At 37.5% G+C, this 14,845-nt stretch overlaps 1 protein-coding gene across 4 annotated transcripts in view; it reads right to left on the bottom strand.

Annotated features, from left to right (window-relative positions):
- The window catches only part of mpp2b (MAGUK p55 scaffold protein 2b), a 119,322-nt gene that overhangs the window by 76,589 nt on the left and 27,888 nt on the right, over positions 1 to 14,845 (bottom strand). The window contains exon 2 of one of the 4 annotated variants that reach the window (XM_052112436.1): positions 12,507 to 12,589. In XM_052112436.1, the coding sequence (XP_051968396.1) occupies positions 12,507 to 12,537 (31 nt within the window). In that variant the 5' untranslated portion in view covers positions 12,538 to 12,589. Of the gene's footprint in view, positions 1 to 8,480; positions 8,593 to 12,506; positions 12,590 to 14,845 lie in introns of those variants that run through there. The other 3 variants (XM_052112437.1, XM_052112434.1, XM_052112435.1) reach the window with 3 other exon arrangements.

The raw sequence follows: 14,845 nt of genomic DNA, 5'->3' as shown, positions 1-14,845 counted from the left end.
AGTTTTGAAATATAAAATGTTCACATCCCCTATATTCTTAACCCTGCGTTATACAGCTATGAGGCATGGGGGGCATGGTCGTGTGTCGGTCTGCGGGAGATAGAGAGCGGTAAGGCTTGTCACCTGGTTTGTAATTATCTCTAACACCTGTGTCTTGTTGTAGTGATATGGAGAGAGACATTTAAAGGGACGCCAAGTGTCGAGAGGGAGAGAGAGAGTGGATCCAGAAAGCTCCACAGACTGAGTGTGATATTGTTTTGTTTATGTTTACATTTCTACAGCGGTGACCGTCGTATGTTCGTGAAAGAAATTAAAGTGCTGATTTCAAACCTGCTTCGCTGTCTCCTGACTCCTCCATTGCTCAACGAACCTGTTCACAAGCTACTTAAGTTCTTACAATGCTCACAGTAAATGTACGTGTATCAAGGTCATCTCATGTAATGATTTGCCATGTCACATTTAGCAGAGAGAATATCCAGATGTCGTGACGAATCTTATTAGTGTTCTGACTCAAAGCTTCGGTCATATTCAGGCTGGTCAGCAGCAACAACAACAGCTTTCTCCTGCTGTTTCTCTGCCTCAAGTAGAGCAGGATATAACCAGGTTATCAGCACCTACTCTTAAGAATCAATCTGTTAAATTTGTTTTGCTTTTGCACAATTAACATTATAAGTGATGTTCTTTTATTGTTTGTAGATCGTTTCCTGGGATGCTTATTTGTTACGATCGTTTAACATTTTATTTGTAATCTATTTATTGTCTCCTTTAACAGTGATAATGTAACATCTATTTATTTATATATTTTTAAATATGGAGTTTCAATTTTTTTAGAAGACAACATACTATGGTATAGACAATTATAAAATAAACATAAGAATCAATCAATAGTCCAATCAATTGAGAGAGAAAAAACTGCAGATGCTGGCTATGTTAGCGAGTATGGCTCATAAATCCACCGCTTTAACTGATCTCTAACTTTTTTATCTGAAGCAAACGCTGTTAAAGCACATTTAATGCTAATTAAATAAAAGGAAACAATCAACTTTATATACCTGAGATCCACCTGCATGCCTGTGCTCAGCCATGATGTTTGATCCGTGTCTCAAGCTAATGACGTAACTTCCAGGGAGGCATCACTGAGCCCGTTGTACACGCCCCAATCCCCTGACTCCACCCCCACGTCAAAACAGTGCCATAAAGTGAAACGCACAGAAAAGTGAAGCGCAAAGGCAAAACGGTATCACGAGCTCACACGTGATGGAAATGCAGATTAAAAGGAGCATTGCAAAATAATTAGTAGGCATTGCAAAGAAAAAGATGTGTGGCAAAATCATTGCTGCCTAAAAATCTGTTGCAGAGATAAAAAAGGATAAACGTTCTTTAGTTTCTTTTACAACAGTCATTGATTTTTGCAATTAATTATATTTTGGTTTTTGCAATTCTTTAATTTTTTTTGCTCAATACTTTTTTCTTTTGCAAAACTTTATTTTATTTTGCAATACTTTATATTTTTGCAAATATATGTGGCATGGAATTGATCCCATACAAGTCAAGTCACAAGCCCTCAACTTTAAGCTTCAAGTCTTAAACAAATCATTAGTGCTCTTTGCACTAATTAGTGTCTGATTAATTACTATAGTAAATGTATACTGATTTATATCAGGAAGGCTTTAAAGTATGTTCATCACTTCCCAGTTTAATTTCATGTGAGTTGACTATTTTCACTAAGAGCATCGATCTATCTCAGCTCAATTTGTATTAAAGGAATATTCCAGGTTCAATACAAGTTAGGCTTAGTCGACAGGGGGTTTAAAGGCAGAAATGTGAAGCTTATAATTTTATTAAAGCACTTAAATGAATTTCCTCCCACCATCCAAAAGACATGCAGGCTAGGTTAATTGGTGTCTCCAAAAATTGCCCTAGGTGTGGATGTGGATGTGGAGGTGAGTGTGAGTGTATGTCTGTCTATGTGTGGCCCTGCGATGGACTGGCGACCTGTCCAGGGTGTCCCCCGCCTTTCGCCCAATGTTAGCTGGGATAGGCTCCAGCCCCCCGCGACCCTGTACACAGGATAAGCGGTTGACGATGGATGGATGGATGGATGGATGGACTTAAATTAATTCTTCTGTTAAAACTTGTGTATTATTTGAGATGTAAAAAATGTGTGTCATTTTTGGGTTTTAGGATTTGTTGGCATTATATAATCATGGCAACGAATTTGTAAAATTGGCTATAACTTTAAACAGAAAAGATTAGTAAGTGATTGTATCACACTAAAATCATGTTAAAACATATTGTTTATGTCTTGTGGCTAAACTTTTGAAACAGTGAGTATTTTAACATTCAAAATGGGCCCCAATTCACTTCCATTGTCAGTGCCTCACTGTAACCCAGATTTGTGCATTTTTTTTAACTGTTTCCGACTTCCCCCTTTTTGAGCACAAGCCTAAAAAGGACAAACTCAAACTCCAATGGCTGTATTTTATCCCCACATTTTATTACAGGCATAATTATGGTCTCTTTTGAAATGAGACACTTGGAAGATTGTTGTTAAAACATCTGAATTAATAAAAGTCATGAAGAAAAATGGTTAGAAAAGCTCCCATTAATTGTAAAGTGATCAGACATTTTTGTACATAACTTACTTTTATGAAATAATAAATGACACTGACCTTGTTGATACATAGAAACACAATAGAAATGTAAGCACAACGTAGTTCTAGCGGGAAGACTAGCAGCTGTACATCATCGCACCATTAGCTTGGTAACTCCAAGCCAATCACATGTAAGCCATTGCTTTATAAGTCTGCTCACAATCTATCACATTGCTGTTTCAGTGTGCTAACACAGCAACCTCCACCACCCCACATCACCACCGGTTGAGTCCCATCCTGCACGGGGGTAGGCTTCTCGCCCCTACCTCCTATCTCCGGCAGGATATGATGGTTTCCAGTACAATGTCTTCGAGCTTACGCCAAAGAGAGACATTACATTTCTGTTATATTCATCAAATAAATGTCATCTTGAATTTCACTTCAAGTCTGTGAGTCTTCCTGATAGAACTAATGCCACAAGTCTGATTATGTTCTATTTCAAAATAGCAGTGGCTTTTAATGATCTCATGCGGATTCCAATCATATAATGAGGCAGAAAGCAGATTGTTGGCAGGCGCAGCTGATAGCAGGTGTACAGCTCTTTTGCAATGACAGCTACAGAACTGTCAATAATCATATACAAATACCAGAGACTGCATGGAAATAATAAACAACCATATATTTTTTGAAATCATCTATTTATTCAATTCATTAGTTTTATGCTTGATATATAATTTATCCAACTTTGGTATGGTATGGTATGGTATGGGGAAGTCCCTGTGATATGGGCACTGAGGTAGGCATGATGTCATAACTTCCTTATTCTCTTGGCCATATTTAGAATGATATACGAAGGTGTGAACCTTCTAGCTTCTAATATCTAATATAGCTAATATTCTGGAGAATATTACAGCGTGTCAGCACATCACATCCATAATTTAGTGGAAAATGAACATGAATAAATCCATCAATATTTCTGTAAATGTGCACACTTCTGGACTAAATGTTCTATTGGATGTTGTTCAATGAAGCCTGCTAGGAACAACTCAAAGGGAGTTTACATCATTGAATAGGAATGTGTGTCTTTATAGCAGTTTCATTTTCATAACTCTCACTTTGATGTTTTGATATGTTGACATAAATTAAGAAATTACTCCGGCAGTAAAATTTCTAAAGTGAAACAATGGCTAAATTTCAAAGCTGATGTATCAGACCTTTCTTATGATGTATAGTTTGTCATGATTAAATATGAATTGAATGTTAATAACATACAGTTAATGCAAACATCTGGCTATCTGGCGATAGCTGCCAGAAAAGTCCAAATACACTTTTGTGGTAATCAACTTTATACTACAAATACTGTCAATTGAGCTTAACTTGTATTGAACCCGGAACATTCCTATAACAAGTGCAAAAATGGCACAGTCACTTTAAGAGAGCAATGAGCATCTCAAAGACTTTCACAGGTGTCCCGGTTAAGAGAGAAAAGTCTCTCTTTTTTAGCTCATCCATGCTATATGTGATTAAAATTAATATTTTTTACTTTTTTATCTGACTGTAAAGAACATAATGGATATTAAAAGACACATTATACAAAAGTGGAGTGCGGGATCTCATCTTTGATGGACACATTACAATGGAGAAATGTTCTGTTTTAATCTCAAGCACCTTTCAACAAAAAAAATACATTTTCCATGTTTTTGAGTACTAACATTTCTAAAAGCTAACTTTAAGCACTTCGAGGACCTTGTGTGAACCCTGTAAACTGTGTAGAAAAAAGCACAGTAGGGGTAAAATCAAGCAATAGAAAGATTATGATGTTTGACGTTTGTTGCAAATTTCAAAAAACAAAATGACGAACCATATCAAGCCTCGATATTACATTGTTTTTGGATCGCAATATATCAAAATTCTGTATATTGTCCCATCCCTAGTAGCTAGCTAGCTAACACTGCTAACATGATAAGTTAAATGGTACTCATGTGTAACAGATAACAATCTCAAAATACCTCTGTGTGTTTTCGGATGCCTCACAATATTGTACATTGTTGATAAAGCAACTGTAATTTTTTAACCACAGGTTCTACATGTTGCAATCCTTTTGTGGATTTCGATATTATTGTATTCTTTCTATTCAATTGATATAACCTTTTGTATCATTTTGGCTGTGTCGTCCCTAAATGCGCGATCTTTAAACTTGGTTCTACTCTCGTGGAAATTGATTGGTTGGTTGTCTGAAAATCAAATGAATAGTTTATTGGGGAAATGACTCATTGATTTGCTGCACATTTTTAAATGTACAACTCTTATATTTGGTTTTAGAAGGTATCAAGTCTTTCCAACTCAGAGGGCTCGAATCCTAGTCAAGTCGCAAGTCATTGTTAAAGTATAAGACGAGTTGCAAGTCTTCTTTGCTTACTTCGAGTCGAGTCACAAGTCATCAAATTTGTCAAGTCCAAGTCATGCGACTCAAGTCCACATCCCTGCCAGCATCTTTACAGGGAGTAATGATAGGTTAAATTTAAGGGTCCCTCCCTTACCTAAAATATAAAGGCAGCTCTATAATGTGTGTGAAAAATATTTAGTGTGATATTATAAAGAAAGCATGTTGTTTCCAAAATTGTATAATTGGCTGTTACATTGTGATGTACTAATGCCAAAATAAATTATTAAAATAGGTCTAAAATAAGACTTTAGAAAGCACAGGTGTGTAACTTAAAGGCCACAAACTTATTACTGAAATGTTGGATAGCAGGTGATCAAAATAACTCTCACTGACCAATCAGTTAGTGATTTCCACATAAATATATATGAGTCTTCCCCTGTTATACTAACCTTATTTTTGGATTACATTTTGTTTGCTCCAAAAATGGAAGGAACAGTATGGTTACAACTGTAATCTTGGTTCGCTAAAAGGGGGGAATGAGACACTGTATCATTTGATGTTGCTATAGAATAACTCCTCCCAGGAGTGGTGATCTCTGAAGCCTTTTAAAATCACACCAATCTATTGGCAGATGGCGCTTGACAGAAGGATTTCTTTTGACTGAAGGGCCAGGATTTTCACATGAAGGGTGGAGAGTGCATCTCTTGATCCCTTTACAGCGTGAAATCGGTAGTACGGCAAGCATATGCAGAATCTCATTCCCTCTATTCAGGGAAACAAGATCACAGTCGTAACCATAACCATACAGTTCCCTTATACATAGGTCATCGGCTGTATCAGTTGTTAACGTTATGGGATTTCAAAACCATTGCGCTGTGCTACTGATTCTGTGCACAACTTGCTTTCACTAGCTATATGGGTAATACTACAACACAGACATATTCCCCACCTTCATCTGACAAGAGGAAGGCAGGGGCCAAAAGAAACCACATGGTTTTACAGAAAAGTAATCTTATTAATTACTAGTAGCAAAGCATGTTGTTCATGCATGCATGAAACCAACCACAAGGCAACGTGGAACCAATATGGATGGTCAGCGATCTACACAGCAAACAATATTACTAGCCAGCAGGGTTGTAAAGATAAAATAGTCTTTCTTTACCAGACGTGAAACTAAAAAGTTAACATACACGATGCAACAAGGGCATTGAAAATTCAATCTTCCTTCACAGCAAGGACCTGGGAAGAGAGCAAGGAAACATACAAGTTATAGAACCTGGCAAAGGTGTTTGGAGTAGCCCAGCCAACAGCATTGACCCGTGCCCAAGAGAAACCAATATCCCTGGTCAAGTGAGCTCTAAATCTGTCATAAACCATAAACTGAGCTTGTATTAAACAGAGATATCAAAATGTTACAGTGCAGTTTCAAGACAGTCCGTAACAGTTGGCAGAGACTATAAAAATAAGTGCGTAGTGCCATAAATAAATCCTGCCTGTTGCAAAAATGTTGTGAATTCTAACATTTTGTTTTTTTCTGTACAAATGAATACATGGCAAACATTTTAAAGATCAACACCCAAACAGTCAATAAATGATGTTTTCTTTCAAACTAGTTCAGGTATTACCCTGAGGTGTCTCCTCCACTGACAAGTCTCCTTGTTGACCATTCCAAGATGGTGCTGTAAATGCATATGGACCAGATGTAGCATCAACACATTAACATCTATGCCTGAGTAGCTCATCAAATCATGTCTTCCATCCAGCTGTTAATGAGCATTAAAGACAAACACAAATATTAGGTAAAATAGACTGTTTTTATTTAGATTAAACTATTTACAGTGCATACAGTAACCTAAATAACTGGGCTGACCGCTCTCCTCATTAGGTGTTAGGTTAAAGGCATAGAGCAGCGGTTCTCAACCCTGTTACTAGAGGCTACACATTTTGGATATCTCCCAAATCAAACACACCCGATTTAACTCATTAGCTCGTTAGTAGAAACTCTACGACCTGAATTTGGTGTGTCAGATAAGGGAGATATACAAAATGTGCAGTGTCGGGGACCTCCAGGTGTGTATCCGCACAGAAAATGTTCCCTATCAATGGACAGAGCTTCGTTTTTAAGATACCTTTCAGAAGATAGGATATTGATAGCATATTGATAAAATTCCTGCACTGCTTTGACGGTTCCATATTTGAGTTGCAGAGGTTTTGTTGGATGATGTTGATCATCCACATAGACAGCTGGGAACACAAATCATAATTTTTGAAGGTGAATGGGTTTTTATTATAGGCTACTGTGAAAGGCGTGGTTATCTTCCATAGCTAGAACAATAGATTTGGGTAGTGTCCCTAAAAATAGGTTTTCCTGGGTTGAAACCCTAGACCCAGCAGGCAGAGAAACGTCTTTTAGACAAACTGTATCAATGGGATACTTGGCTGTAGTGAATTGCAAGGCTTGAGCATGACCCAGTCTTATGGCTGGTGATACAGATACTTTTTTCACAAATAAGGAGGCTGATACAATGTTTATATTGTAGGCCCTTTCATCTATCATACACTGTGTAAATGTAAATACTACATTGTATGTCATTATACATTAAGAAGCATTAAAAGTTTTACCTAATGTGTAAAAAGTTAAATGTTTGTTAAGGCTATTGCTCATACTTATTGTTGGGACGTTGACCAATACCCAAACTTTAGGAATTCAACTGTGGCAAGTAACTTGTCCCGCACCGTTTGTGTTACAGACATGAAAAGTACATCAAATCACGCAGCTTGTTGAGAAAAGGTGTACTATGACTTTAAGCAACAAGACTTAAAGCTGAAGTGTGTTGTTTCCACGCCACTAGCGCCACTGAGTTGAAAAATAAACAACATAAAATAAACAAACAAAAATAAATATTGTTTTCAAACAGCCTTCAGAAAACACCCCCATCTGCTGCTGTTCAAGCAAACAGATAGCCCCCAAAATCAATGTTGCTGTGTCAAGCTGGGGGAAGGTGTGGTCGCTAAAACAAACAGAGGAGTTTGTATAGCACCACAGAGGCACAGATTACAGTTTTTCGAGAAAATTAACCAAGGTTTATTTATAGTGGTCTCTGCATATTAAGCTGGCAGACAATACAAGCCACCACCCACAACACCCTTTCAACCACCTAGTAACACCCTAACAACCATACAGAACACCCTTGCAGCCAAAAACCTATTATTTAACAACCACCCTGAACTCCTAGGCAACTGCATGGCAACACACTGGCAAATCAACCTCAACACCATAGGATTGTGTCAGGCAAACACCACAAAGATGTTAAGCACCATAAATCATATTATTAAATAGTATGAGGCTATAACTCAATCATTGATTGTGATCACAATTGCAAAACCACAATAAATACTAGATGATCAATTAAATACTATTACTAAGATCTGAAGTCCCTATTTCATTCATTTAAAGATATAGATATTCAATGTCTTTATCTTGTGTCTCTGTTTCTTACCTCCCGAACCTTCTGGAGATCTGATTGATCCAGTCTCCTCCAGAGAGAATCTGTTATAGAGACTCCCAGCCATAGTACAATCCATCTCTTTCTCTTAAACCTGTCTCTCACTTTCACACTCACTTCACTTGCGCTGCTTCCCTCTTTTCCGTTCCTTCACTTTTTTCACCTCTTTGACGTCAGCTTCAGTTACCAGAAAGCCCCACACCCCACACACATTCTGTTTTACTAATTTGTACCTAACTCTTTTATTCCTTGCACCGTTCCCTTCCTGTCTTGTAACACCTCAGATTTCCTTCTTTCCTTTTCTGTCACCTCTCTTCCTGTAATTTCACAAACTCAGTTTGAAACCACTGGGCATTTGAGCATTCTGTCTCCTAAAATTCTAACTGTAGCAGAATATATTCCAGATACACAGGTTCCCAGAGAAATGTCTCTCTCCTCTCAATTACTCCCTCTCAGCTGCTGAAGCTTGTGTCTGCCTCAATGCCTTACAGCCCCACTGAGAAGAGCTAAACACAGCTGAAATCTGGATGCAGAGAGACCTAACGAGAGGAGACAGAGAAAGAGAGAGACCAGGAAGACAAAATGTCTCAGAGGAAATGAAGGATAAAGGGGAAATTCCACAAACAGCGGCCAACTAGTCAATCCAAATTAAGTGTACACAGACTTTTATTCTATATTATTTTACTATCATTACAGCTGTGACAACAATATGTTCTATATCAAAATTAACTCCAACATGTATGTATTGATTTCTGACCAAAACATTTGTAGAGATTATTGAATTGCTGTTCTTCTGAAAAGAAGGCATAGATAAATAAAGTGAACAAACAAATGACTTTTCTCTATGACTTAATTCACTGCAATCAAATTTATTTACTTAACATATACATTCTTAGCCAAATAACTTGAAACTTATGGGAGTCGCATTCATCAGAGAAAGTAGTCACAAACTAATGTCAACTACTAATGCTAGACTGTAAGTTATGATAAGAGGAGAGTTCAGGATTTGGGGTGAATAATGAATTTAAGTTCAGTCATGACAATTCTCTGAATAAATTTAAGGTGTGTCAGTATACGTGGATATGACAAGTTGGTAGGTTGGTCTTGGTAGACTAGTTCTGATTATACTGCTGCTGCAGTGCAAGTATGAAGACTTAAGAACATACACACATGCTGTATTGAGCATGTAAGTCATAATGCTGCTGCACATTTAGACATACTGTACATAAAATCCCCTTGAGTAGATCTAGACAAGTGCTGCCGGAGAGGAGGAGGGTTTGAGAGAAAAATACTCTTATAGCACACTGCAGAGAAACCGCTTTACCTGCAAACAAGTGAGGCAATTTACATGTTAGACAAAGAGAGAATACTTATGTTGATTGGCTAAAAGATCATGGTGTATTTTTGTGACTGCAAAATGCACAGGGACACGCAACGACCTTGTGCTACGTCTTATCCAATTTTTGTGAGAGCTCTGATTCTAAGTGCAATTTTCATGCAAGTGCAAAATGCTAGTGTGCTTGGGTTGGAGTCTTGCGCTATCTGTGGGCATATGCATGCAAACTGTGGGTGAATTGTATGTTAATGAGGTGATGCAAACTGTATATTTTTCTAATAAATAGGTAATTGCGCTATGGCCTCTGAGAACCACGTTTATTGTCGGTGCAAAGTTAGTAGATCAATATGATTAATCATTATTAAATTCTCTATAATATAACAGAGCCTACATCCAATTATTCCTGACGAGCACCACATTTTCTATGGACACGTTCCAGCTGTGTTTGGGGGTTCTAATGTATTGTGCACTGACTGGTAAATTTAATTGCCTTGTTGTTTCATAAATCAACATGTTTCAACAAAGTTGAAAGTGCACTTGCAAAGCATGCACAATGTGGTGTACAAAATCCTTGACCAGGACTCCCAGGAAGAAGAGATCTCGTATTTCAATGAGAACTTCCTGGTTATATAAAGGATAAATAAATAAAATAAAAATGTATGAATACTTACTCATAGCCAGTGATGCTTAATATTCCCCTCATGTTGTCCTGCTAAAGCATTTGTCCCATCTGTCCCTGTTGCATTTTGTCCCATATCAATGGTGTCCCAAAATTATGACTCACAGCTCAGGTTTAAATATTTTACTCTGTCTCCAACAACCCATCCTGTTAAGCTTCCTAAGCCTCAATTCTCTTCCTCACATAGTAGTGACAGGCAGCTGTTCTTTAATACTGTGAAACAACAGGTCTTATTTTCCACTTATTTTCCACTCTGAGAAACTGGTTGATGTGAGAGTGAAACAATTCTAAACTCTGTGGCTTTAGAGGGAAGGCTTGTACATTTGGGTCACAATTTATTGTTTAACAGTAATGAGTCCAAGGTTGCATTGCTTGTTACCCACTCAAATGGCAACTTCACCAAAATGTAAAAATTCATTCAGTGCAACCACAGATCTGGAAGTATTGGCTCTGAGCCAAGATTCTGCACACTACATAAGAACGAACATAAAGTTCAAGGTGCGATGCTTATTCAAGTAAATGATGACTCTTCTAAATATATACAGTGTAAATGACTTAAGTAAATTGCTTTTTTATTTGAATGAACTTATTAAAATGTCAGACTTTTTGCCCTTTGACCTAATGGAATACTTTGAGCAACTGAACACACACACAAACACACACAATTATTAAAGGTAAAATGTGCAATTTTTGCACCACTAGAGAAATCAAAGAGAACTGCAAAAATATTTAAAAACTCCCCTGTTTGACATTGTACATGACCAAACAGGTAGTCCCAATATAAACTCATGCCATTGGCTGAGCCAATATTGTTATTTCTCCCAATTCCATTAAGTGCCACTAGTGGTACAGAAATTACACACTTCACCTTCAACTATAGTGCCATGATATTAATCACATATCAATATTTGCAGAGAAAGCACCCAAAAAAAAATAACTCAATATGTAAAAATTAAACCACTGTTACTCTTTGAACATTTATGAATGATTTGACTTCTGTTTTTTTGTTTTATTAAATAGTTTCCTTCATTGGAGCGATCCAAGGCTTGATGATATTTCTTTCTCTTGCAATCTGAACACACAGGAAAAAAATGGACTTGATCCAATGAGTCTAAAGCCAAGCACACACTACATGACTTGCAGTCAGCACCCTCTACTCACAGACTTTTGTTTTCGTTGTGGTGGTGCGCACACTACACGACTGATCGCAGACTAGGTGTATCAACTACATGACTATTCATCCCCGAATGAATCCCAGTGTACAAATCATGAAGATGCATTTTGGGTTATCTGATCACAAGTGGATAACAAGACACATCACAGTTACAACTGGTTGTCCCTTTCTCCCATTTCAAGGGGAGAAAGGGACAAGAAGTCTCTGATTGCATGTCATGACCACACAAATCAATCATTACGTCTTTATATTACTGAATGATAATAAAGTGCAAATCAGAAAACAAAAGCACTAAATGCATTTTAAACCACTTTTAACCACCTCTGAATGAGCTGACCCTGTTACAGCTGTCTTCAAACGGATCGCCCAAAACAAGTTTAAATGACGATCAATTTATTCCAAAACTCACAGTATCGGGGAGTGTTTGTTCATGATTACATGTCAACAAACATGACAGAATGGCTCGCACTTGTTTATTGCACTGATTTGCACAGAAGGGAATGAAAAAGAATGCTTTTTTTCTACACGTTACAGCTAAATTGTAGACCAGCAATGTCCATAGTAATCCAATGATATTGACTCAAGTATCTGTCAAGGAGATGCAGTATGACACGTGATGGAGTGTGTGGACGATCAGCAAATCACAAACATTTAATCCCTGTTTGTTGTGGAGTTTCTCTACAAAATGCTGACTGACTGGTTCTAGATATCATTGACTTCTGATTTTCCCTCCTCATAATTTCACAGCAGCATTTAGTGGACTGACAAATTTGTGGACTGATAACAGACTCTAAAATATGTTCAGTAAATCATTAAGACAACACTTCTTACCTGAGTCAGAGCTGGCAGATGCAACCGGCATTTTCCTTTTCTTGAGAGTCTGTGCTCGTACCAGATGAGTTTGAAGCTAACTACTGCAAAGAGAGAGAGAGGTTCTGTGTGAAAACAACTTTTATCACATGGTCAGCTCAAGCATTTACCCCAAATCCACCTCTGCATGCTGTAATAAATTACTATTCACCCGTGGGAAAGAAAAAGCACAAATGAGATCTCTTTAATGTTTCAATTAATTTGCCTAAATACAGCAATGAGATTAAATTTAGAGCAAATAGTTCTCCTGACAGGGTTCCCACACCTTTTGACCAATACATTTTTATGGCTTTTCGAGTTGTTCATGCATCCTGGATAAGGATTTTTCCTGGGCAATTAATTATTTAAGATCTGCATGGCCACAACAACAAAAATCATATTCACTATAGAAATTTTCATGACCTTTTATGACTTTATTATTTTCGGGGGTCACGTGACACTATGCGAGGGTTTATTGCTTGAGGGTGAGCTCTGCTTAAACTTTGCTACAATAATCCTTTTAAGCTATATTATCCAGTGAGAACCGTAATAGTTTTGTTTGTTAAACTTTGCTGGGAGTGCAGGATGTCGACATTTTTTTAATTTATTTTTGGATGGTTGAAATCGTCAGCCCGTGGTGACAATATAAAGCACTTACACTGACAGACAAAAGTTTGGAATACTGTTTGGAAGAAATTGGTACATTTATTCACCATTCAACTGACATTCAACTGATCGCATTGTATAGTCAGGACATTAATAATGTGAAAAATGATTATTACAATTTGAAAAAAGTATTCAGAACTTCTTAAACTACTTCAAAGTGTCAAAATCATTCGAAAGAAACCTCCACGTGCAACAATCACCTGTAGCACTTGACATAGATGTGGCATTTTGTCTTGTCGGGCACTTCTCATGCACCTTACAGTCTAGCTGATCCCACAAAAGCTCAATGGGCTTAATATCTATAACACTCTTTTCCAATTATCTGTTGTCTAATGTCTGTGTTTCTTTGCCCACTTTAACCTTTTTCTTTGCAATTCTTCCCATAAGAACTGCACCCCTGAGTCTTCTCTTTACTGTTGTACATGAAACTGGTGTTGAGCGGGTAGAATTCAATGAAGCTGTCAGCTGAGGACATGTGAGGCATCTAGTTCTCAAACTAGAGTCTCTGATGTACTTATCCTCTTGTTTAGTTGTACATCTGGCCTTCCGCATCTCTTTATGTCCTTGTTAGAGCCAGTTGTCCTTTGTCTTTGAAGACTGTAGTGTACACCTTTGTATAAAATTTTCAGTTGTTTTGGAAATTTCAAGCATTGTATAGCATTGACTGATGAGTTTCTAGAGAAAGCTGTTTCTTTTTTTGCCATTTTTAACCAAAATTGACCTTAATACATGCATACTATGGCAACTAAAAAATAAACACAAAGACAATGTTAAGCTTCATTTAACGAACCAATTAGCTTTCAACTGTGTCTGATATAATGATTTTAAGTGATTTTCTAGTACCAAATTCGCAAATTAGCATGATTACTCAAGGATAAGGTGTTGGAGTGATGGCTGCTAGAAATGGGGCCTGTCTAGATTTTATAAAAAAATTACTTTTTTCAAACAGTAATGGTGCTGTTTTTTACATCAGTAATGTCCTGGCTATATTTTGTGATCAGTTAAATGCCACTTTGGTGAATAAAAGTACCAATTTCCTTCCGTAACAGCAAAATCTGTACATTATTCCAAATTTTTGGCTGCCAGTGTACGTTCTCACACAGCAAACCACTTGCAGGATCAAGATGGCAGGGGTCCAGTTGATAATGACAGTGAGCCTCCTGATGTAGGTCGGGATATCTCGAACATTTATGCAGCACTAACAAAAATCTTGACAGACATGGATGGCCTTGCAGAAATATGTTGAGCGACCACATCTATGGAGGCGAAACTTTTCACCTTGATCACAAGAATGGTCACATCCACCAAATCACATCCACCAAATCACATCCACCAAAGCTGATGTGGAATGGGTGTGGATAAACTAGAAGATATGAATAATCGGAGCAGACATAATAATGTGCATTTCGTTAGAATCCCAGAGGGAAAGGAATGTTAAGATATGGTAAGGTTTTTTAATGGGTTTGTTCCGAATTTGATAGAAAATGCGGGTTGTTAGCTCGAAATTGCGCGCATGCTAAGAGTTTTTGGTCAGCTTCCTGGGGTGGGAGATTCTTGCGGTCAGCTGACAGAGACTTTGTTCTATGAGATGCGAGGAAGAAAGGCAAGTTGTGGGGGAGGACCACAACATCATGGCTTTTCTGGACTTTGCTAGA

The sequence above is a fragment of the Xyrauchen texanus genome, chromosome 40 (genome assembly GCF_025860055.1).
Source record: "Xyrauchen texanus isolate HMW12.3.18 chromosome 40, RBS_HiC_50CHRs, whole genome shotgun sequence".
Classification (NCBI taxonomy): Eukaryota; Metazoa; Chordata; class Actinopteri; order Cypriniformes; family Catostomidae; genus Xyrauchen; species Xyrauchen texanus.
The sequence above is the reverse complement of the archived record's forward strand: the minus strand, read 5'-3'. Positions and strand labels throughout refer to the sequence as shown.